Source organism: Natrix helvetica (genome assembly GCF_964273705.1).
Source record: "Natrix helvetica genome assembly, chromosome: 4".
In the NCBI taxonomy this organism is placed as follows: domain Eukaryota; kingdom Metazoa; phylum Chordata; class Lepidosauria; order Squamata; family Natricidae; genus Natrix; species Natrix helvetica.
The window spans coordinates 143,088,043-143,111,927 of NC_138550.1; the positions used below are offsets into that span (position 1 = coordinate 143,088,043).

Here is a 23,885-nt window from a genome sequence, read left to right on the forward strand (position 1 = left end):
AAACCTTAATTATAGCCTTCATGATATATCCCAGCTTTATTTTTCCTAGAGTGTCGTCTGATTTTCATTGTTAAGGTGACAGGGATAGCAGGCCTTATTTTTAGAAGTTTATAGTCATACCAATCAGTGGTGGATCTCTATTTTTTTTTACTACTGATTTCTGGTGTGTGCGCTTGCGCTCTCTCACGACGCTTCTGTGCATGTGCAGAAGCATCTGGGCGGAGCCTCCCGCTGCCGACATTACCGGTTTGGCCGAACTGGGCCGAACCGGGAGCAACCTACCTCTGATACCAATCAATCACACTTCTATATGGCAGAAGCATGTTAATAATAAGATTGAAGGAGTCCCATAATTCAGTGTTTCTTAACCTTGGCGACTTGAAGCTTGGGTGGACTTCAACTCCCAGAATTCCTCAGCCAGTACAGCACACTGCCATAATTGATCGCTGGCCATAGGGGGCGAACAATTGCCCCCTGTGGAACGGGCCCGCAATTTGGGCGTCCTCCTTGATGCCCGGCTGTCAATGGATGACCATGTGGCAGCCGTGGCGAGGGGGGCGTTCCACCAGGTTCGCCTGGTGTGCCAATTGCGCCCCCTACTGGACCGGGATGCCCTACGCACGGTCACTCATGCGCTGGTGACGTCCCGCCTGGATTACTGCAACGCTCTCTACATGGGGCTGCCCTTGGGACGCGCCCGGAGACTGCAGTTGGTTCAGAACGCAGCCGCGCGGGCTGTGATGGGGAGTACGAGGTACTCCCACGTAACACCTCTCCTGCGCGAGCTGCACTGGCTACCTGTGGTTTTTCGGGTGCGTTTCAAGGTGCTGATTACCATCTTTAAAGCGCTCCATGGCACGGGACCTAGTTACTTGCGGGATCGCATCCTCCCACATACATCCCTGCGGCCAATTCGCTCACACAGGGAGGGACTTCTCCTGGTGCCGTCCACTAGGCAATGCCAACGGGCGACACCAAGGAGTAGGGCCTTCTCTGTGATGGGCCCAACCCTCTGGAATGACCTCCCCCCCGACATTAGAACCACTTCTGACCTCCGCTCCTTCCGGCAAAAATTGAAGACTCACCTGTTCCGATTAGCAGGCCTGGCATAATTACAACTGTCCCTCCTGGCAAATGTATTATTATCTGGTTATTTTAGGGTTTTTTAATCTGTTGTGTCTGTTTTAGGGATTTTTTAAAAAATTATATTTATTTAGCTTTGTACAGTTCTTTTAATTGCATTTTAACCTCCTCCAAACTGTACATATTTAATTTTTTATTGTATTTTTGTGATATTCTCTATGGACTGTACACCGCCCCGAGTCCCTTCTGGGAGAGGGGGCGGTCTAGAAGCACAAATAAATTGAAATTGAAATTGAAATTGATTACTGTTTTCTGGTTGGGAAAAACACTGCTTATTTTTTTTTATTGTCCTGCAGCTATCCTTCCCCCCCACTCCCCCCCCCAATATCAGTGAATAGAAATAAATACCAGATTTCCAAAGGGACCTAACCAGTGTTATGTAATTATATTTGGCTGCTTCTAAGGGTATGCTAGAAATGTTCCTGTGTAGGATAATATTGGCCTTTTGGGTTGCATTTCTGATTCATGTAGTCTTGGTCTGATAACTCTTGCATCATTTTTGAAAATATTGTTGTTGAGCCAGTTATCCATTGTGTCATTCTTTGCTATTTATGTAGTATATTTTACAGTTATACATGTTAAGATTTGGACTTTTATTTCTTCTGCCTGTGGCTTAACCTGAAGGTCTCGTTTTGTTTTGTTTTACTTTAGAGAGATATTTGCTGAGAAAAGAACTAGGAATTTTAAAAGGTCTGTGTTTCAATTTACCCATAAATACCAGCACTGGAAGATTTGTCAGTCTTCTCTGTTCTGACTAATAAGTTGCAGTTCTCAACTTGTGAAGCTTGCTTAGCCGGTTCACAGTAGCGAATGCCCCAAGGGTGGAGTGAATCAAGCTTGCACTGGCTACTTATATGTCAAGTGCCTTCAGAGAATGCATTACCCTTATCCTCTAAATCTGTGTTTGTCAACCTTAACCATTTTAAGATATGTGGACTTCAACTCCCAGAATTCTCCAGCATGAGAGTTTTGAAGTCCACACATCTTAAAAAGTTGCCAAGGTTGAGAAACACTACTCTAAATAGTTAGACGTGCAGAAACCATTATGCAGCCACTGATGCATAGAACTAGACTGGGTAACTTACTTGAGTTGTATTTTGAGATGACATCCAGGTGTGTAGAAAAGAGTATTTTAACATTGAGGATGCAATCTGGGAATTTAGGTTTAATACACGTAGATTAGCAGTGTAACCATACAGAGGCTACTGCAAGTTTCTTCCAAACCAACTAAACATGCTGTCCTGTAGATTGTACAGGTAGTACTTGACATGATCGTAATTGATCTTGGCAAATACAGTCATGAGGATGATAAAGCGGGTCATCGTATGACAGACCTGATCTTATGACTTTTTTCCCCATGGTCATTAAGCAAACCCATTGTTCACTATGGGCAGGTTTTGTCGGAAACCACAAGTCAACATTGGGTTTTGGCAAAATTCCAGCGATCATAGCAGGCTACAAATGGTTGTAAACTACAGTGAAGACAGGGAGGGCACAACCATCAGAACTTTAGAATCAAGATCACATTAGGGCAGTGATGGCGAACCTTTTTTGGCTCACGTGCCAAAAGCGGGGGGAGTGCAGGGGGGTCATGCACGGGCGTACCACACCCATAGTGCTATGCACACAACCCCAGCAGACATGCGTACACAATCAGCAATCCCCCCCCCCGTTTTCGGTGTGCTTTTTTCGCCCTCCCAAGGCTCCTTTATAGAGCCTGGAGAGGGCGAAAACAGCCTCCCCGCCCCCCCTCCAGAGCGCGAAAAACCGACCCTACGGGCAAACTGGAAATTCCGGGAACGGACTTCCAGTTCGCTCATAGGGTCGTTTTTTGCTCTCCAGACCCTTCAGGGAAGCCTCCCGGAGCCTCCTGAACGCTACGGAGAGCTAAAACCGGCCCTAAGAGCAAACCGGAAGTATGTTCCCGAACTTCTGGTTTGCCCGTAGGGCCGGTTTTTCGCACTGCAGAGGCTTCAAGGAAGGCTTCAAAAATGGCTTCAAAAGAAGGTCAAAGTCAGCTGGCCAGCACGCACATGCGCATGCCCTGACAAATTACTCCGTGTGCCACCTGTGGCACATGTGCTATAGGTTCGCTATCATGGGTATAGGGTTTCCTGCCTGAGCAAGAGTTTGGACTAGAAGACCTTCAAGGTCCCTTCCAATTCTGTTATTTTATATTCCAATTTCTGAGCCAGGTCTAAACTACTGGTCATAAACTGAGGATTAGCTGTATTACTAAGAGAAAATCCTCCACTGCTGAAACACGTTCACAATCCCAAATCAAGACAAAAGGCACAGTAGAATGCTTCCCTTAATCTGCTTTTCTATTGCCAAATATATTTTATAGGTAATGTTCAAAGGCAGACTTTTATCTTCCTTTGGAATTTTCTTGTGAAATTTATTTGGATTTTAATAAGAAGCTAATAGCTTATAGCAAAGGGTATGTGCAGGTTACTAAGAGGCAGTATATTTTGCTTTTATCACGATGTTTCATAATGTCAACAAATGCTTTGGTTAAGCAAAATAATGTCACTAAAGTTGAAAAGCTGTAGAATACATTCTAGAACTGTCTTCTATTGCCATTGATGTGTTAAAGCAAGATAATCCATGGGAATGAAGAACGGGGGAGTGCAGGGACATGGGACAAATTAAAAAATGATGTAATAAGATAGAAAATGGGGCATTCTGGTTTTTTTTATTTGCACTATCTTTAAACAAGATAATTTTTTTCAGTACAAGTAGCAACATTTTGCTACATTATGTATAAGCTTTGCCCACAAATGAATGCCAATAATACTATTGTAAGCCAAGTAGTTCTTGACTTACAAAAGTAATTGACTGCAGAAATATGGTTGTACGTTGTGGCAGTCATTAAGTGGGTCATCATGTTTATTGGAAGCCAACAAAAAAATGCCAGAAATTGTGACCATGTTATAGAGTAGAAGGGTCAGTCTGCATTTCCACCTGCCTCCAATTACTGGAAAGCCAGAGGAGGCTATATCTTGATGTCACCAAGAAGGGTTTTGGTGAATGCTTTTGCCCTTTGTTGTCAGGGTTTTATGTGCAGGCAAGGGACCAAGAAGACAGCTTAGGAAACAAGAAACTTCCTTGCCAGCTTTTAGCATCCCACTACATCCACCTAAACTGGAATCGGCCTAGCCCATATAAATGTAGGGAACCTTTTGTGCAATTAAAGATGGGGCAAGGATAGTTTGAAGTGCCAAAGGCCTGCCATTTGAACGACTGCTTTAAGATTCTTGACTATTGTATTCAGATCTGAATCCTGACATGCAGAGCTCAGCGCAATCTTTTGGAATGCAGCAATTGGAAGATATGGGCAACGTGATTTTAGCACTAATTTCAGAAGCCTACAGTAAGCAAAGAGAGTATTCTTTTGGGATGGGATGGTTTAATTTTACATGTACGGACTTATTCTATATTATTTCTGTTGCTGCCTTTTTTAGGAACTGTTGAGTGGGGTTTTTTTAGAGGTTTGAAGCAGAAATTTATTTTAGTGTTAGAAGGCACAGTTTTCTTGGCCAGGCATGCATCAGACTTTTCACAGCATGTCAATGGCTGCTCTCCAAAAATGAAGCGCTTACTGGGTTTTTAGGACATGTTAAGGTATAAAATCATTTCAATCTTTGTGATCTTTAAAAGTCAATACTGATTTGATGGCACATAATCAAAAGAATAAAATGGGTTTTGAGTACCTATTTTTCTTTAGCTCCTAAAGGTTCTAGCAAGTAAAAAAAAAATTAGCTACAAAGAGGATGTGGACAGAGCACAATTGGCTACACTTTTTCCATCCAGCTTTAAATATGGCTAAAAAAATTCTTCTCTTCCCCTCTCTGTCCCTTCTCTTCTCTTTTCTCCTCTCCTCCTCCTCCCTCCCTCCCTCCACCCCCCCTCTCTCCATCCATACTGGACATTATTGCAGGAAATGATCAAAAGTGGGATATTATTAATGGACTAAAATAAAGAGAGATTCAGGCAGAGAAGTCTTCCTTGTCAGACTATTGACCCATCTGGTGGTAATTAACAAATATGGACCAAAAGGAATGTTCAGTGATATATAGAAGGGCCTAACCAACCTTCCTTGGGTGTGTCTAGAAAGGAACCTGACTCTTCCTGCATCATTCAGCTAATACTTCGTCCCATGGAAAGTATACTTTGGAAGGAGGCAGGCAGGTGACATTGCCATAAATCTACTTACAGAAAGTGTAGGTTCTCTATCTCTGGAGGTTTTAAAGTCTGATAGCCATCTCTCAGGAACAGTTCAACTGATTTTCCTACACATCTGAGAAAGTGGGAGTAAAGGAACTTTGCAATCCTTTCCAAATCTACAGTTCTGATACTATGCATGCTACAAATGTTGGGGTAAAAGAAAAGAGCCTAGAGTAGCAAGCATTGCAATGAGTTCATATGTAGCATCTGTCTCTGTCTGTCTATCTCTCTATATCTTTCTGTCTATGTCTGTCTATCTGCCTGTCTGTCTGTCTATCTATCTATCACAGGTAGATAATATTTCATTTTGCTATTCAACCATATTGTTGGAAATAAAATTGATTTTGTTCTGTGTTTTATAGACCACAAGTTTTCAGAGCCAGAAAGGGTGAACTATAAATTTGAAAGTGGAACTTGGTAAGTATCTACCTTAAAATAAAATATGAAAAGCTTTTTAAAGACAATTTATTAAACATATGAATAGGCCTTCCTGAGATATATCTATCTTCCTGGAGGCCAGACCAAAAGCAAATAGAACAAATCCAATAGAAAATTAACATTGACTCTTAAGGAAGAATCCTAGGAAGTTATGAAGAACTATTATCTATATAAAAATGTAATGTAAGAGAGAGGATCCTTTTAATTAAGTTCAAAGCCTTTCTTCAATGCAAATTCATTTGAACCCTTACTCCTTTGAAAAGAACTTTTTAAAATCAACACCGTAATTACCCTTTTGCTGTATATTGCAAAAAAGAAAACTCTTATAAAACTGCAGGCATATACATTTTCTTTCTTTCTATACAGACTGAAGAGAAAGCCAATGAAACCTATAACCTATGTTATAGGCTTCATTGGCTTTTCAATCTTCAACCAACAATAAGAATAAAAAATAAACCCCAAAGTGATTTTAAAAATGGGGCTTGTTGAACGTTGAATCCCCCCAAAAGATCGACATTAGTCACTCAGAGCATGATGGAATCTTGCGAGTCCCAGCTGATCGCAAGAGATTGTAAAAAAAAAATCAGTTTCTGCCATCTGCTCACCAGAAACATCTGTCCATAGTACATATGGGTTTTCTCTAGATCTCTCCTTTATCCAGAGAGTATTTCTGGCAACCCACATCCAATGAGCAGTTGCTTTTTAGCCACAATGTCTGTTGCATTCTGCAGAATTTCAATTTCAAATGATGCCAAGTGTTGGTTGTTCTCATGACTGGGAATGTGAATACTTTTTTTCCACCTACAAAAATAGAAAAATACAATATATACTGAAAAACAATTTCTGCTACATAGACAAATAGGAAATTAAATCTCAATTTCCTTCTCTCAGGGCATGTCTACACTGCCAGGGTTCTCTTTCATTAGTACAGGCCACTAATTATTTCTAGTACTAAAGATCAATGAAGTTTTCAACTCCTCCACCCCACCATAAATGCAACTTCTGCCCATGTTTTCCTGCTCTACATTGAAAGTACTGTTTGATGTCAAGCTTCACTGTCCAGTTTTCTCTCCTGAACTTTATTTTCTTCTGGGCAAACCCCTACACTTTAATTAGTTATTGCATCAGTGGGAAAACTGCCCCTTGTCTGGGTCAATGGCCACTGCCTTGCAGCTGTCTAATCTCAGCTTCAGTCAGTTTTACCAATCGTGTTCCAGTAATTTAGTACTCAGAGCAGCGTTTCTCATTCTCAGTCACCTGAAGATGTATGAATTTCAATTCCCAAAATTCTGGGTGTTGAAGTCCATATATCTTCCAAGTTGCTGAGGTTGGGAAACACTGGGTTAAAAAGCATTTGCCTGATATATATAAAACATCCTCACTTCACAGAACAGATGATTTTTTAAAAATTACAGTGCTACTTTCCTTTCCATGAACTGTCCACTTTATTTCTATCATGTCTACTGGGACACCATTGAATATGACATAGTAGATCAACCTTCCTCCCTTTTCCAGCTGCATATATATATAGCTCAATTAAATTAGTACTGCATAGGCAACTGGGATACAATTTTATTTCCCCTTACGACAAGGAAAATGTTGAGGAAGTGAATCAATGGACTTGCTAAAAAGAACAGTAAAATGGGTTGGTTAAAAAAGAAAAATCTTTTGTCTCTTTAATACAAAAGTTGTATTTTTAAAAATCTACAGAGTGTTGAACTGGTGGTGTTTTACCCATCAAACTTGTATTTTAACCACAACACCTTTGGGAGATTTCTCCAACATTAGCTGAAGCACCCATTTTGTAACCCATTCCTGGAAAATAATGGAAACTGCAAGAATGTTTTTAATTTTAAAGCTGATTAGTGTGTGTGTGTGTGTATATATGTGTGTGTGCATTTTCTTATTAAATTAATGTGCTACCCATCTCAATGATACGATGACCCTGAGCAGATTATTTTGATGCTTTTGATGTTTGTGAAAACTTAACAGTGCATACATAACATACATACATAGATACATACATACATACATACATATATACATTTATTGTGTGTGTATAGACACACATATATGCATGTATATATGTGTGTGTGTGGTGTGTGTGTGTGTTGTATTTGTGGTGATAAATAAATAAAGGCAACATTAAAAATGAAAATATGGTTTTCTGCCTGGATGGTCCTCTGTAATGAGCCGAAGGGGGAGTAGTGAGCTCCCTCCCATATTTGGGCATACCAGGGGTTGTAACACAAATATATATATATATATGCTGGTTTTGTTGTATTCGGGTCTTTTCCCGAACCTTACACAGGAAAACACCCGAATACAACAAAACCAGCATACCTACACCCGTGAAAATCTACGAAAACAAATATATATATATATATATATATATATATATATATATATATATATATATATATATATATATATATATATATATATATATATATATATATATATATATATATATATATATACACATACATACATACACACACACACACACACACACACACACACACACTAAGAACTGTTTATAGAAACGAATGGTTGCTTTCTGGCATAGAAAATTTGGAGGGCATAGTAGTTGTAAATTATCCAACAAGAGTAGTGGTAGTGGGCATTACAAACTCAGCCCTTGACAAATTGGCTGCTGAAGCATCCAGGGCTGGACAGAATTTTCCTAATGGTGTCAGGACACAATAGGGACATCTTAAGGGTACAGCCCCAATAATTTAATCACTACATTGCAAATGACTATATTTATCTGTACAGGTGAAGTTTAAAATTAGCCAGAACAACAGAAGTGAATTATGAAGAAAGTCATCCTGTAACTTTATAAAGAGAGATTAAAATCTAATTGTACAGTACTTATAACTGTGAAGAATATTGGAAGCTACTTTTTAATATCTTTTTTATTTTCTTTATTATTGCATTTCTAGCTTGTTTGTTGTTTCTCCTTTATTATTTTCTCTGTTCTAATTTAGTTTTTATTAGTTCTTATTTTTGCTCTTTTAAACTTTTAATAAAAATTACTCCCATAAAAGAAAAGCAGAAGCAAATTACATCATACTAGAGGACAAATCGCTAATTTCAAAAAAATAGTGGTGAATTTTAAAGTTTCCATTTAATTATCTGAAAAATGTTCTGATCAGAATTTACAGCTATGGAAAAGCTCTAATGTTCTGGTTGTGGTTTGGGAGGATGAGAATATTATAGGTATTAATAAAGCTATCCTTGTATTTGATCTATAGCAGCAAGATGGAACTTGTAGATGATAACACCGTGATCCGAGCCAGAGGCTTACCTTGGCAGTCATCAGACCAGGACATTGCCAGGTTCTTCAAAGGACTAAATATTGCCAAGTTAGTCCCATCAAAACGATATACTTGTTATGTTTGGATTCGTTTCATTATCCCCCACTTCACCATCCTTTCAGTACCTATCCTTCTATCCCCCACCACCACCACCATCCAGTCACAATTGATGAAGCTTCTTGCATGAAAAGCTACATTTCTTCCTCCTCCTCCTCCCCCTCCCCTCCTCCTCCTTCAAAAAACAGTCCAGTTGCCTTTTGAAAAAGCACCTTTGAGATTACCACACTGATGACCAGGGACGTGCAGTCAGGTGAGGCAAGTGAGGCACAGCCTCACTGCTCTCATCATGAAAAGAAAAAAAAAAATGTAAAAGGAAAAAGCTGAGCTAGTTGCTGCCTCACCGTGGATGACTCTGCTTAACTGTTAAAAACAGCCTCTAAAAAAGCGCCCTCTACTATGAGGCAGGAGAACTGCATGCCTCCTCTAGTCTGACTTTAGGCGTTTTATGATAACTTGAGCACAGTTAAGCAAGGGTTAAAAGCCTAAAAATTCCTTATGTAGTTGAGGCAGCAGTTCTCCTGCCTCGTAGTAGAGGGTGCTTTTTTAGAGGCTTTTTTAAACAGTTAAGCAGAGTCATCCACGGCAAAGAGCCATGCTGTAGCACACACACTTTCCCCCAGCCTCTTTCTTTTGGAAGGCTCGGATCGGCTCCCCTCTGGCTTCTCTGCCTCTCCTCTCACCCCAGCCTGCCAGCAGGAGATGAGTGGGTGGGCTTTATTGCGTTCCAGGCATTTCCCACCCAGACAGCAGGCTGCATTTGTAATGGTGGAGGTGTTTGGGGAAGGCAGTAAGGGAAGGGGGGGGGATGGCAGAGGAGCTGCTTTCAAGCCACTGGAAAAGAATATCCAATCCAACGTGTGTGTGTGTGTGTGTGTGTGTGTGTGTGTTCGTTTGAGAGTGAGTGAGAAAGGGAAGGGGGTAGGAGAGATAGTCCAATCCAACTTCTGTGTGTGTGTGTTTGTGTGTGTATGTGTTTGAGAGAGGGGGAGGAAGGGAGAGAGAAACAAATGCTGTCATTTTACATCGGAACTGAGCATGCTTGGCTGTGGAATTCTGGGAGTTGAAGTCCACAAGTCTAAAAATATTTGAAACCCACCACTGTCAGTGCCTCACCAGCCATAAACCTCACCACACGTCACTGCTGATGACATTGGGATTGTAGATCCAGGTGATGCCACTAAATACCAGAAGTGCGTGGTCATATGGATTGTCCACAAATCCTTTAACCAAATAATGTGTTGCTCATAGTTATTTTTAAAACCGTTTTAATACACGCAACACCGAATGAACTTTGGAAGTGGGCTAAAATTCACATTGTGGAATTAATTGAATTGTTATTTTTTAAAGAAAGACCTGAATACATCCCAAAATAACCAGAATCACTTTTTTTCCCCTTTCCAGTTTCCACGTAAATATAGCTTTTATGACAAGGAACATCTACTTAAGTTTCTTTCTTTCTTTCTGTAACCTTTTCTTCCTCTCTCTTCAGAGGAGGGGCTGCACTTTGTCTCAATGCCCAGGGCAGAAGAAACGGAGAAGCTCTTGTCAGGTTTGTAAGTGAAGAACACAGAGAATTAGCATTGCAAAGACACAAGCATCACATGGGGAACCGGTATATAGAGGTGCGTTGGTCAAGTTCTGAATGGTATATTTGGGTGAAATAGTAGAAAGTTTGTCTTGAGTTTAATTATTTTTTTCTTTGCTTATCTCCAGGTATACAAAGCAACAGGTGAGGACTTCCTCAAAATTGCTGGAGGTAAACTTTCCATTCCTATAACCTAAATTAACATTTTTAAACAGCTTTCTGTGATTGCATTCTCTCCCCGTAGGTGGACTTCAACTGGCAGTAGCCATGTTCAGAATATCCCGGTTGGGGAAAGCTAGTCCTAAACAGAAAAACCTTCCTTTCGATTAAGTTAAAGAAATTGATTGAATTAGCCAGGAACTTTAGATCTCTGGCTACATAACTGTGTTGACCATTAAGGTCTTCAGGTAATTTTAGGGCAAGAATTGGATAAATACAATTTCTTTGTAGATTGAAGAAGGAAAATAATTTGCATTGGCCATTAATCAAAAACACCACTAACAATGTTAATTTTTATTAATTTAGCAGTACAACTTTAAAAATGGAAAGATTTTAATATGTTATCTAACAGTTGAAAACCATTTTAACCATAATGCCATGGTTAAAAGCACCAGGCTAGAAATCGGGAGACACTGAGTTCTAGTCCTGTCTTAGGCAAAAAAGCAGCTAGGTGATTTTGTGCCAGGCGCTCATTCTCAGTCCAAGGAAGATGGCAATGGCAGACCATTTCTGAAATATTGCCAAGAAAACTGCAAAGACTTGTCCAGCCATCGCCAAGAGTCAAAGCTGACTTGAAGGTGCGCACACAGACACACACATACCAGGGGTGGGTTCCTGCCAGTTCTAACCTCTTCTACAGAAGAGTTTCCACAAATCTACAGTGCTGTTTAGAAGCAGTTCCAGCTTCCTCCCCCCGCCCATCCGGACATCATCAAGATGAAGAGCGAGAGGAGGAATTCTGGGAGTTGAAGTCCACAAGTCTTAAAGCTGTCAAGTTTGAACACCCCTGGGTTTCTTTTTCTAAAGGGTTAGGGGTGCAAGGGTCTGGTAACTTGACAGCTTTAAGACTTGCGTGCTTCAAATGCCAGAGTTCCTGAGCCAACATGACTGGACGAGGAATTCTGGGAGTTGAAGTCCACAAGTCTTAAAGCTGTCAAGTTTGAACACCCCTGGGGGTTTTTTTTCTAAAGGGATAGGGGTGCAAGGGTCTTGTAACTTGACAGCTTTAAGACTTGCGTGCTTCAAATGCCAGAGTTTCTGAGCCAACATTTTGGTTGCTAAGCAAGAGCATTGTTAAATGAGTTTCACCACATTTTATAAGTTGGCCACACCCACCCAGTCACATAGCCAGCAAGCCACTCCCACAAAGCAGGCCACACCTACAGAAGAGGTTCTAAAAAAAATTGAAACCCACCACTGATACATACATATTGCATATGAAACAAGATTAGAGGTACAGAGCAAGAAACAATGATGGTCCAATTATCCACAGATATTCCAATGTTTAATTAAACCATATAGATGGTGTTCCTAAGCTATGATAGTAATGTGAAGGCCCTTTCTTGAAGCCTTCTCAATGTTTAAGAGAACCACCCTGATTCAAAGACAGTAAGTCGTGATTTCTTGCCCATGATTTATTGAATAAATCAACTGCTGGTATCAGGCAACATATAGTACTACAAACTACTGGTTTACAAAATATGCTCCATATTGTATCTGGACAAGAGTTACACTGTGAACTGGGTGGTAACAGTAGGGCTTACCATATGGTTAGAGGATACAGAACCTGCTCTACTAGGGTGTGGAAGTTGTAAACCCTATAGTCGTTTAATTTTTAGTTTCTAGTCCAGGAGCCATTGGAATAGAGTTTCTGTACAATAGTGTAGTTCCCAGTGATTTTCTGAAAGCAAAGAAACCAGTACAACCTTCCTAGTGTACCTTGGAATTCCTGAATCTTAGTGCCTGTGTATCTGGGGAGCATCAGATTGAGGAAGATTGTCTTAGGCACAACTAATAGTAAATGTGGAAATACACATATGCAGATATTTTTCCCTCTATAAAACGAAAAGTATTAAGGATATAAAGAATATATTTAAAAATAGCCAACGAGGAGAGACATCGGCAATCTAGATGACACCACTGTGCATACATATGTGTGTGCATGTCATTCCCATGCTACTAAAAAAAATCTTACATTAGATCTATTTTCTTTCTTAAACCATTCTGGGTGATGGATGGGTACCTAGCCGTCTAAATGTTTTTTTCTTGTTCTTCTTCAAGGTACATCCAATGAAGTAGCCCAGTTCCTATCTAAGGAAAACCAAGTGATTATTCGGATGCGGGGTCTCCCATTCAATGTAACATCAGAAGAAGTGTTAGCGTTTTTTGGTCAACACTGTCCTGTGACAGGTGGAAAAGAAGGAATCCTTTTTGTGACTTACCCTGACAATAGGCCAACGGGAGATGCATTTGTGTTGTTTGCTTGTGAAGAATATGCACAAAACGCACTAAAAAAGCATAAGGACTTGTTGGGGAAAAGGTATATAGAACTTTTCAGGAGTACAGCTGCTGAGGTACAGCAGGTGAGAACCAGTACTCACTAATATTATGGTGTGATATGCTAATTCAAGATAACTATGGAATTCACAACTGCAAGATAAAGCAATAATCAATTTGAATGTCTTTAATGGATGACTAAACAAGTTCATGGAGGATTAATGCAGACTATATATTATTTGAAATGTCTTTGAATATTAGTAGCTTGGGTTGGTAGTTATGTTTTTTTAACACTTACAGTATGTTATTGGTTTGAGCTCTGAGCTTGGCAATTTGGTTGCAAATGTTTCGTTCCCCATTTGAGGAGACCTCTTCAGTACATTTTGGATTGTGCTTCTCTGAAGGAGCACTGGTCTTTAAATACCTTGCTGAGTCCTGGTCTGATTTCGGGTTCTGTGATTGTCTGGCTGCAGTGCTGAATCATAGTCCTTCATTTTAAGTACCATCTGTATATAGTCTGTACTCTGTATACAGGCTATATATTATCTCTGATACCAGATACAGTATGCCTTTGATATCATTTGGTGGCTACTATACTTCTAAAAGGCATTTGACTGGGCATTTTGGATAAAGATAATCTGAATTAGGGAAAATGTGTTTTTTTTTTAGGTTATGACCTCCAAAATGAAAGAAACGAATTATAAGCCTGCAATGGTGGCTAGGTGGGAGGAATAGTACTGCCGTGAATCAATCCTGATACAGCAAAATGTTCACACAGAAAGTTGTATTGTGTTTTCTAATTGGAGAAATCATTTTCCTACTAGATGGCTTTCATCCCACCTTGGTTGGTGGCAGGCACTGAGATAGAGACTTTGTTGTGGCGATAATGTCCTTTGCAATTGATTAGCAGACCATCTCAATGTTAGGGCAAGGAGTGTGTGGATGAAACCTTATTAGACAATGTAAAATTTACCTTTAAAAAAAAACAAGTTTAGCCAGTTAATTGGGAAGCCGCTTGGGTTGAGGTAACTCCATATCTAATCTTAGATATGAGAAATGTAACCCAAATTTTAGAGACTTGCTGCCTGTTGGTGTAGATTAGGCATGTGTGGTCTTTTAGTCATGAAGGACTACATTTAATATTTCTTGAAGTGGTGAAGGCCATAGTGCTAAGGGCTAGGTTTCAAAACAAGAAAAGCCAGATTGTGTACATGGGATGGCTAAGATTTTCTCTCTCACTCTTGGTGGGGAGTCTTTGTTTTCAAATGCATTAAGCTGACTTTAGAGCTTACACTATTCATTTGGTATGTTTCCTGTTTCTAAACGTGTTTATTATTTTTGCTTGCAGGTCCTGAACAGGTATTCCTCTGCTCCTCTCATTCCTCTCCCAACTCCTCCTATTCTTCCTGTGCTACCTCAGCAGTTTGTGCCTCCCACCACTGTCAGGGACTGTGTTCGTCTGCGTGGTCTTCCATACGCTGCCACCATAGAGGACATTTTGGGATTCCTGGGAGAGTTTTCTGGAGATATCAGAACCCATGGGGTTCACATGGTGTTAAATCACCAGGTTAGTGGAGAATGTTAACAAGAATGTACTCGCAATGACGTGGTTGCTCCTGAAACAATGAATGGGACTTTTGAGTCTTCATTTTGCCCAATGGTAAGGCCAGATATTTCTCAAAGGCTCAGAAATCAAGTAAGGAAGCAAGAGTGACTTTTGCATGGAGTGAAGGCTTTATAGTTGTTTGGCCTAAAAGAAAAGACTGATTTCCTGAAAGGTCCAGCAACAATAATGAGGCTAGGTAGCATCATCAGTACTGATTATGTTACCTAGCTGGGTAATGAAACATCTGAAAACAATAACCGAGCTCAGAAAGCACCAAGAAAACTGTAATTAAGATCGCTGCAGGAAAGATAGAAGCGTGGTATATTTAAACTTTCTAGGACAGGGGTGGCACTCAGATGCTTCTGTACTACAATTCCCAGAAACCCAGACAACATTACCAATACTGGTGGGAGAAGTATAGCAACATCTGGGAGGCCATACGTTATTTATACCTCTCCTAACTTCATATGCATCCCTTAAAGATAAAGAATTTCCCACATCTCTTTTAGGCTATGCATACCACCACACCAGGACACAAAAATCAAACATCATAGTCATAACCATAATGTTACAAAGTAATCAAAAGCCAGCATTGAAGAAAAATAAATACGAAATAGAGAAATAGATTTCTTCCTCTTGTATGGAGCCTTGCCTAGCAGTTAAAGATTCCTCGTAACTTCAACTTAGGAGAGACGTATGTAGTCCCAGGAGGACAAAAAAGTTCATGACTTCAGTGGCACTGAATGAAGATAACATATGTCATTGAGGGTACCTCTGCCCAGATGGCTTTTGGCTTTTCTACCAAAACCTCTCATTGTCATAGGGAGGAAATTTAGCATTTGTCAATGCAGTTATGAGATAGAATTGTGGGCTTGATGGGTACCTCTCAAATGTAAAAAAAAAGTTATTTCAGCTACCTAACAATTGTCAAAAGATACTTTCCAGCCCCTATTTGGCAAAGCAAAATTGTCCTGATTATCTCTTGCTGCAAACATATTCTAGAAAGACGTTGTCTATTTACTTACTTTAGTAGAGCAAGAATTATCTTAGATCAGGGGTGTCCAAACTTGAGAACTTTAAGACTTGTGGACTTCAACTCCCAGAATTCCCCAGCCAGCCAGGCTGGCTGGGGAATTCTGGGAATTGAAGTCCACAAGTCTTAAAGTTCCCAAGTTTGGACACCCCTGTCTTAGATGATAAATCCAATAAAATAATTATAGGTTAAGAAACATAAAAGTAAGTCTAATATAATAGAAATTAATGCTTAAGTGTGTTTGGTAAAACAAGGGGATGGATGGATGTGGTCCGTCAAGTCTGAGCAGATGCCAAGTGAATGTTGACAGAATGGTCAGTATGCAAGAAAGAAATATATTGAAGTGATTTGGTCAACAGAGAATGAATGAGGATTGAATTGTGGAACAAATGTATGAAAGCAAAATATGAAAGAATGCACTGAAAGGAAGGAAAAGAGTGTTCAGGGCGTGAAATTGATGGCAACCTCACAAACAGAGATATGAAAAGTTTAAAAAGATAAAAGACAAGGTTTCAAATAATATATGGATATAGTGGAGGGAAAGATTGTCAGCATACTTTAAAAATATGGAAAATTATGCATGGTATATAAAACTTATATTTAGGTAGATTTGATTTTCTTTCATCTTTTACTCACTATTTCTTATTCTTTTTTCTCCTCTCTAAAATATTGCCAACCTTGAACAAGAATAGCATGATGTCTGAGCGTATGTAGCCATATACAGACAGTAATAACAGGTTATATCGTGCAGTTATACATGAATAAATTGCAAGGTAATTTAGTCCAATCATATCATCAGGGTAGGAATCCATTCAACTCTCCCCAGTAATTGGCCAGCCAGCTGCCCTTTGAAGGTCTCTAATATGGGGAAATCCACTGAAATTCTGGCCAGGCATTGCAACTGAGAAACAGCTCATACCATCAAGATATTTCCCTCTTAATATTCCATTTGAATTTCATTTCTTTTAAATTTAACCCACTCTTCTTTTTATTTTCTCATGTTTCCATCTCTTCAATTAAAAAAATGGCGCATTGATAAAATTTAAAAGTGCCTAATGGGAAGTTTTTTAATCCAATAGTTTGAACCATCCACCCTTAGCCAGAACAAATGGTCACGCTTATTCCTGTTTCTCTGGAAACAGCTTTTTAAGTACTCTCACTTTCAAGCAGAAATAAATGAGTTAGCCACTACAAGAAATCTATGGCTCTAGAAAATTATGGCCTCAGACAGCGTAACCAAACTACTGGGTTACGTTTATACTTGCTAGCAATTGGGAAACTACAATAATGAAAACCATCAGAGAAGAGACTGCTGCTGTATTTATCTTAGCTATTAAATGACCTTTCTGGTTTCATTTTTACTTGCACCTTTCCCAAACAAGATTGTGTGGAGCAATTTATTGCTATGTCACTGTCCTTTTATATTGTCTGGCATAAACTGCCTATTGGAGTTCTACTTCATACCAAGTGGATGGCTCAGTATCCCAGATATCAACATGTCATTTGTAGAATTCCCTTCCCTTCTTCCTTCTTCCTCCCCTCCCACCCTTCCTTCCTTCCCTCCTTCCTTCCTTCTCTTCTTCCTTCCCTCCCTCCCTCCTCCCTCCCTCCCTCTTTTCCTCCCTTCTTTCCTGGAAGCTGGTATGGTGTAGTGTCAACATATTGGACTAGAATCAATATAACCCAGTCTCTACTCCACCTTCAGTCCCCTAAGCTTACTGGATAACTTTGGGCCAATTGCACTCTCTAAATCCATAAAGGCAAGAGAAATCCAATATCTATTCACTTCATAATAAGATAGTTTATATACTTTTATGAAATGAAAATAAGATGGGGGCTTCCTAAACAATCTGGGTGTCTCTGTTTCTCAATCTTGACAACTTTAAGTTGTACGGACTTCAGTTCTCAGGAATTCTGGGAGTTGAAATTCACAAAGGCTAAAGTTGTTGAAACATTGATTTAACCCAATATAGACAAGCCTGTCTCTTCCTCCTTCCCTGGTCTACTGTAATAAAGACACATAAATCCTGAGATACTTTGACCCTACTTTAAACTAGCTGCAGTTTGGTTTTGTGTCAGAAACAAGCTGCAGTCCAGCTTATTAGACAAATAATTCAACCTTATAAACTACTGTGTGAAAATCATTTGTCTTATCAACTCCTATTTCAAATATTATTTTTATCATCATTTCTCTGCAACTATGCTGGAAGAGGATGAGAAGGTACAAACTTAGGGCTTGTTGATATTACATTAGACCAGGCATGTCCAAAGTCTGGCCCAGGGGCCAATTGTGGCCTGTTTTCAAATTTTGAGTGGCCCGCAGCCTTTTCTCCCCACCAGCTCAGCCTGCCACTCATCCTCTCCGGCCGGTGTTTTTTCCTTCACCGTACATTAATGTTAATAGTTCAAAGAATGTCAGGCTGAATGGTTGGCCTCACACATTTTCACCTCACCAAATCTGGTCCTCCTTGCAAAAAGTTTGGACACCCCTGCATTAGACCATTCTTTAACACTGCATCTCAATGAATACAATGAATAGAGTCCTCTCTGTTGGGGCATAACTCACTGACCCAATATTTTCTTCAACAATGAATAGCTTCCAATTGCATTAGAGAGTGAGTTAGAAACTTCTATTATTTGGTATAGAAATGACATTTTTATGCCACACTTCAGCTTATACAGTTATTGTTATTCCCTGATGTGTGTTTTTCACAAAAATAAGTGGATTGGAAAATTCTCCTTCAAAAACTGGGTTCTATAGATCAATTTAAAAAATTATACTTTAAAGCATGCCATCAGCCTTACCACATACATCAGACGGTATGCAACCAGACAAATAAATGAATTCTACTTTATTACAAAGCTACATTAACCGATTCTTGCAAATCTGAAAGTACAAATCTCCCTCCATCCCCTTTACGGCTTGGGAAGTTATGGTGGGTCCCTTCTGAGCTGCTTTCTCCATCCATTATGCAGCAGCTCTCTTACCTGACTGTTCCATGGAGAGCCTGGTTGCCCTGCTTCTCAAGGATTTTCCCATATACCATTATCGTTATTTAACATCATATCATTGCAATAGAGATATTTAGTCTATACTTTTAAAGCTGTGCTGACTTAGGCTTCCTTAAAAAGCATGAATCAAAGTCTTGGTCCCGGGAAAACCTCTTTTATTTATACGACTGTGAATTCCTTTCATTCACAGTCAGCAAGGCTTGGCAAACAGTCTTTCAGAGGAATATTTATCAGCACGAACCTTATCTCACTGGGAGAGCTGCCAGATAACTAGTTTCCAAACGCAGGGCAAGGCAACACTTGGCACAGAGTCTCTTATAGTCACAAACAGAACTTTCCACTCTTGAAATGACTGAAGGAACGAATTGTTTCCTGCAAAAGCCCACTCCCCTTTCGCTCCTCTTTTGTTTCCTACTGGAGGAGGCCAATCACTTCCAAGGTGTGGCTTTACTCCCAAGTCGACCCTGCTTTCTTAGTTGTTCTTGTCTTCTGGCAGCTCTGCACATGTGTACACTGGGAACAGGCTCCAGGTGTCCTTCTGCCTCACTGCTGTCTAGCTCCCTCTCTGCCTCCAACACAGAGCCCTCATCTGACCTTTCCTCAGCCCCTAAGACTGGCCCATGTTTCTCCCCAACCTCCTCACTGTCCGACTCAGCTGCCAGCTCCACTGGCCACTGGAAGCCACAACAAAAGCAATCTTATTTTTTTTAACAAAAAAGCTATGATGACCCCAATCCTTTGAAAAACTGACACCTTTTAGGAACTCAGTACTACATATGAAACAATGTAGAGTGGACACACATAAAAGATCAAAAAGATTATAGATCTGGTTTTACATATATTAACTGCAGCTAGAATTGTATTTGCGCAGCAATGGAAAAATGATGAAATACCATCAGATGAGAGTGTAATTAAGAAAATATTAGAATGGACAGATTAACACTTATTATTAAGAAGCTAGACAGCAGTGAGGCAAAACGTGGGATGTATTCTACCGATGGTTAGACAATAGAAACAGAAGTTAGAAAAAAGGAGATACAAAAAAGAGAAAATGAATGTGGAGAGAATTTGATGATACAGATGTTATATGCTATTGTAATTGTATTGACATATACCATGTTTCCCCAAAATTAAGACGGGGTCTTATTTTCTTTTGACCCACCCCCCGAAATGGCCTTATTTTCAGGGCGGTCTTATCATTTTTGGGGTGCAGGAGGCAGCGCGCATAGTCACCTCATGGCTGCTGCTGTGTTGCAATATTTTCAGGGAGGACTTACTTTTGGGGGAGGGCTTATTTTAGTGCATGCACTCAAAAGCCCGATTGGGCTTATTATCCAGGGAGGTCTTATTTTCGGGGAAACAGGGTAAGTTACATTATTAATAGTATTGTGATGAATATTATGACAAATATGTGGATTTTGATTGTCCAAAACCCAGATCCCACACTGTTGGGTGGAAATCTGGAAAGTAATATAAATAAAATAAATACAACATGCAAAAAAAATCAGTCTTCCAAGGTTATGCTTATAAACTTGCTGAGCAAGTGATTTTGCTGTGCTGCTCCACTTCTTCCTTCTTTTGTCCCTAGGGCCGACCCTCAGGGGATGCCTTTATCCAAATGAAGTCTTCAGATCGAGCTTTCTTGGCAGCTCAGAAGTGCCATAAAAAAACCATGAAGGACAGATATGTGGAAGTGTTTCAATGTTCTGCTGAGGAGATGAACTTTGTATTAATGGGGGGCACTTTAAATCGAAATGGCTTATCCCCACCACCATGTAAGTTACCATGTAAGTCTTGCTTGGGTCTTGGTGCTATTGGTATGCTGGTAGGTGCTGGAGCTCCTTCTCTTGTCTCTTGTGCCCATCTCTTGGAAAAGTTCAACATCTGGGGATCTAGAGGGCAAACTTTCCCCCTTGAAATCAGTTGCAGACTTGGATGGTGGTTCTCCTTTGGGTTGTGGACTTCTGTGATTCACAAAGGAATTGTCTTCCCTAATCTTGCTTTTCTGCTGATATGCACACTTTTTTCCCATTCCTAATTTGCACTGGGCAGGTGTCGATGATTTTTTAGAATAAATTATTTGCAGTTTAGCTACTTAAGTTCACTGTTGGTTACAAATAGCATAATTTAGCTCCTTGTACTGGTGGAAACTGAAATCCCACAGAACTGAACAACAGAATATAACTGAGCTGTTTTGAAACCAGATCAGAAAAATAACAACCACAAAGGCATAGTTTGTCCTGCCTAGTTATTCTGCTTCTTATAAAGAATTGCTCTCTGCATGTTACTGTCATTGTAATAAAAGGGCCATGATTGGCAGCACAGATATAGTTATTTTTTCAGAAGCACTGTAGTGGGAGAAAAAAAATCCTACTTTTCCCCAGGTCTAATTTGTCTCTCCCCTGAAAAATAAAGAGTTTTGCAGTGTGTCATTAGTGTAACATGGAGTTTGACCTTTTAGTCCCATTTAAAAAATAGCACAGATTTACGGAAAATAAATTTGTCACTAGATATAGTCCTTGATAGTTATATGCATGTTCTAAATTTGGAACTGATTTTTTTTTCCTAGATGCTAATGGGAAACAACAAAGAACAGTAAACTGATGTTGTTCTCACGTTCTGCTTCTGAACTTCCTAAAACATTTGGCTGACATGAAATGTTACATTAAATATGTATTTTGAACAAATCTTACAGAATTCACACACTTCTGAAAGCACATTGATATTCTAACCTACAACCTATATTTTATTCAAGTGGGTTATGTTACACCTATAATATAATTTAAGATCACACACAAATCAGGTATCTTAATGAATGAAAGTGCATAGAGTTTTTAACAGAAAAGGTGAAGCATGCAACATGCAAATGTTTAAAGTAAGGTTCCATTTTTAATCATTAACTCTTTAATTAACTCTTCATCTAAAGAGTTCAGTGTGGTTCAGTAATTTCTTTCCAAAGGAAAAAAAAACATTCATCATGTGTCACCTAGTGAAGCTTTCCTTAAAAATGCAAGTACAAGACAAAACATACATACATACATATATATATATATGTGTGTGTGTGTGTGTGTGTGTATACATACACACACATACATACACACACATACATACACACACATATATAATATGTTGCATTTGTGCTGATAAATAAATAAAGGGAGACTAGTATAGATCTATTTCAAGCTATTTAGCTCTCATCAGCTAGCCATACCCTTACTGGGATTCGAACCTGGGCTGTATTACATATTAGGCAGTTGTAATAGCCACTAAGCCACAGGCTCTCCTCCTTTATCAGTATATGTATGTATGTATGTATGTATGTATGTATGTATGTATGTATGTGTGTATGTGTGTGTGTATGTATGTGTATATGTATGTATATATGTATGTATGTGTGTGTGTGTGTGTGTGTGTGTGTCTGTCTATCTATCTATCTATCTATCTATCTATCTATCTGCTGGAATTGAAGAAAAATCCACATAAATTAATCTCATGAATTGGAGATAATGTTCAAGAATACTGCCCAAATTTTAGTTAGTGTGCTATCATCTGTTTGCAGGGAATATTCTGACTGATGGTTCCTGTGTCTTGTCCTGTTCTTAGGTATTTCTCCACCTTCGTATTCTTTTCCAACACCCACTGCAATAATTCCAACAGAAGCAGCCCTCTACCAGCCATCCCTATTCCTCAATCCACGAACCTTCCAGCCATCCACAGCATACTATCCAGCTGGCACTCAGCTCTTCATGAACTACACCACCTATTACCCTAGGTAATCCTCATCAACGCAAGGCAAAACATTGTATGAATCGCAATGATGAATAGGACAAGAATCCAATGCTTACCGCTAATAAGGGTGCCTTGCAATAATTTGCCAGTGGGGTGAAAGTATCAAAACACATCAGATAACTGGTGGATAGACTCATTCTTTTATGTTTTCCGAGTTGGTAAAGAAGCCTTCTCAAAATGTTACTATGCAGGGGGCCCTAATTTGCTCTTTCTTTTTTGCAAGGAGTCTGATTTTTGCCAATTTCCCCCTCCCCCCTTTGTCTGCAGCTCTATGTGGGCTTTTGGGGGTACTACTCCTAAAGGGCAAACTCACAGGTGCACATTTTCATGCAGAGGGGAAAGGGATCATGGCCTGTGTGTGTGAAGTAGATCACAGAAGGCTTTCTCCATGGAATTATTCTCTGGTTCAGAACAATAAATTAGCATGAAATCAAAGGAAAGAAGATCAACTGGATTTGCAAGTTACTGTGGCGCTGAAATGTTATAATATTTATTTTGACTAATCCAATCATAGGCTTATTTAGTAACAGTATTTGAAACAAATCCTGGTTCAACGTGGTATAAATTCAATAATTGATTTTAGTTAGGCAGGAAATGATATATTACAGTGACTTAGTTTGTTGCCTAGGTCAGAGGCAAGCCATAATCACAACTTTATAAACCACAGTGCCTGGCTACGCATAACACATTAGGAATTACTGTCCACATTCAGTAAGTCTATTTTTGGAGAAGATCTAATACAGGATGATGGTCTCCATTTTCAGCTAGTTGGAAACTTGCATCAGGTCTAGCTGTTTGTCACTGCATGGTGTCCACCTAATGCTAGTCCCATTAATTTGGTTGTGCTGAAGAATCATCCAAGATTTTGAGAGAACATGGTAGGGATAGAGGAATACATTCCAGAGAACACAGCAGGTTGTAGGAAAAAGAAATGCACAAAAGCCAGGAAAATTCAAAGACTGAAGAAGTGTATAGCAATGAAGAAAAGGAGGATGACATAACAGGAGAAGGACATCCAAGAAGTCCTAAACCCAGAATCATTGGTGAGGGAGTGTGTGCTTGACCTGGAGACAATGAACAGAGAAGGCTGAGGTGGAAAAAAAAGGGGTGAATAAAGAACAAATTTGAAGGTTTTTAGAAGATCCCCAAATATCTTATAAAAACTGACCTTAATGG

The 23,885-nt window shown here is 39.6% G+C and overlaps 1 protein-coding gene across 3 annotated transcripts in view; it reads left to right on the plus strand.

The window, feature by feature from the left end:
- The window catches only part of ESRP1 (epithelial splicing regulatory protein 1), a 52,929-nt gene that overhangs the window by 23,530 nt on the left and 5,514 nt on the right, over positions 1-23,885 (plus strand). For 2 of the 3 annotated variants that reach the window (XM_081951408.1, XM_081951407.1), the window contains exons 6-14: positions 4,418-4,516; positions 5,733-5,787; positions 9,066-9,176; positions 10,678-10,810; positions 10,902-10,944; positions 13,054-13,355; positions 14,618-14,836; positions 20,509-20,707; positions 22,524-22,692. In XM_081951408.1, coding sequence (XP_081807534.1) covers positions 4,418-4,516; positions 5,733-5,787; positions 9,066-9,176; positions 10,678-10,810; positions 10,902-10,944; positions 13,054-13,355; positions 14,618-14,836; positions 20,509-20,707; positions 22,524-22,692 — 1,330 coding nt within the window. The remainder of the gene's footprint in view (positions 1-4,417; positions 4,517-5,732; positions 5,788-9,065; positions 9,177-10,677; positions 10,811-10,901; positions 10,945-13,053; positions 13,356-14,617; positions 14,837-20,508; positions 20,708-22,523; positions 22,693-23,885) is intronic. The other variant, XM_081951409.1, reaches the window with a different exon arrangement.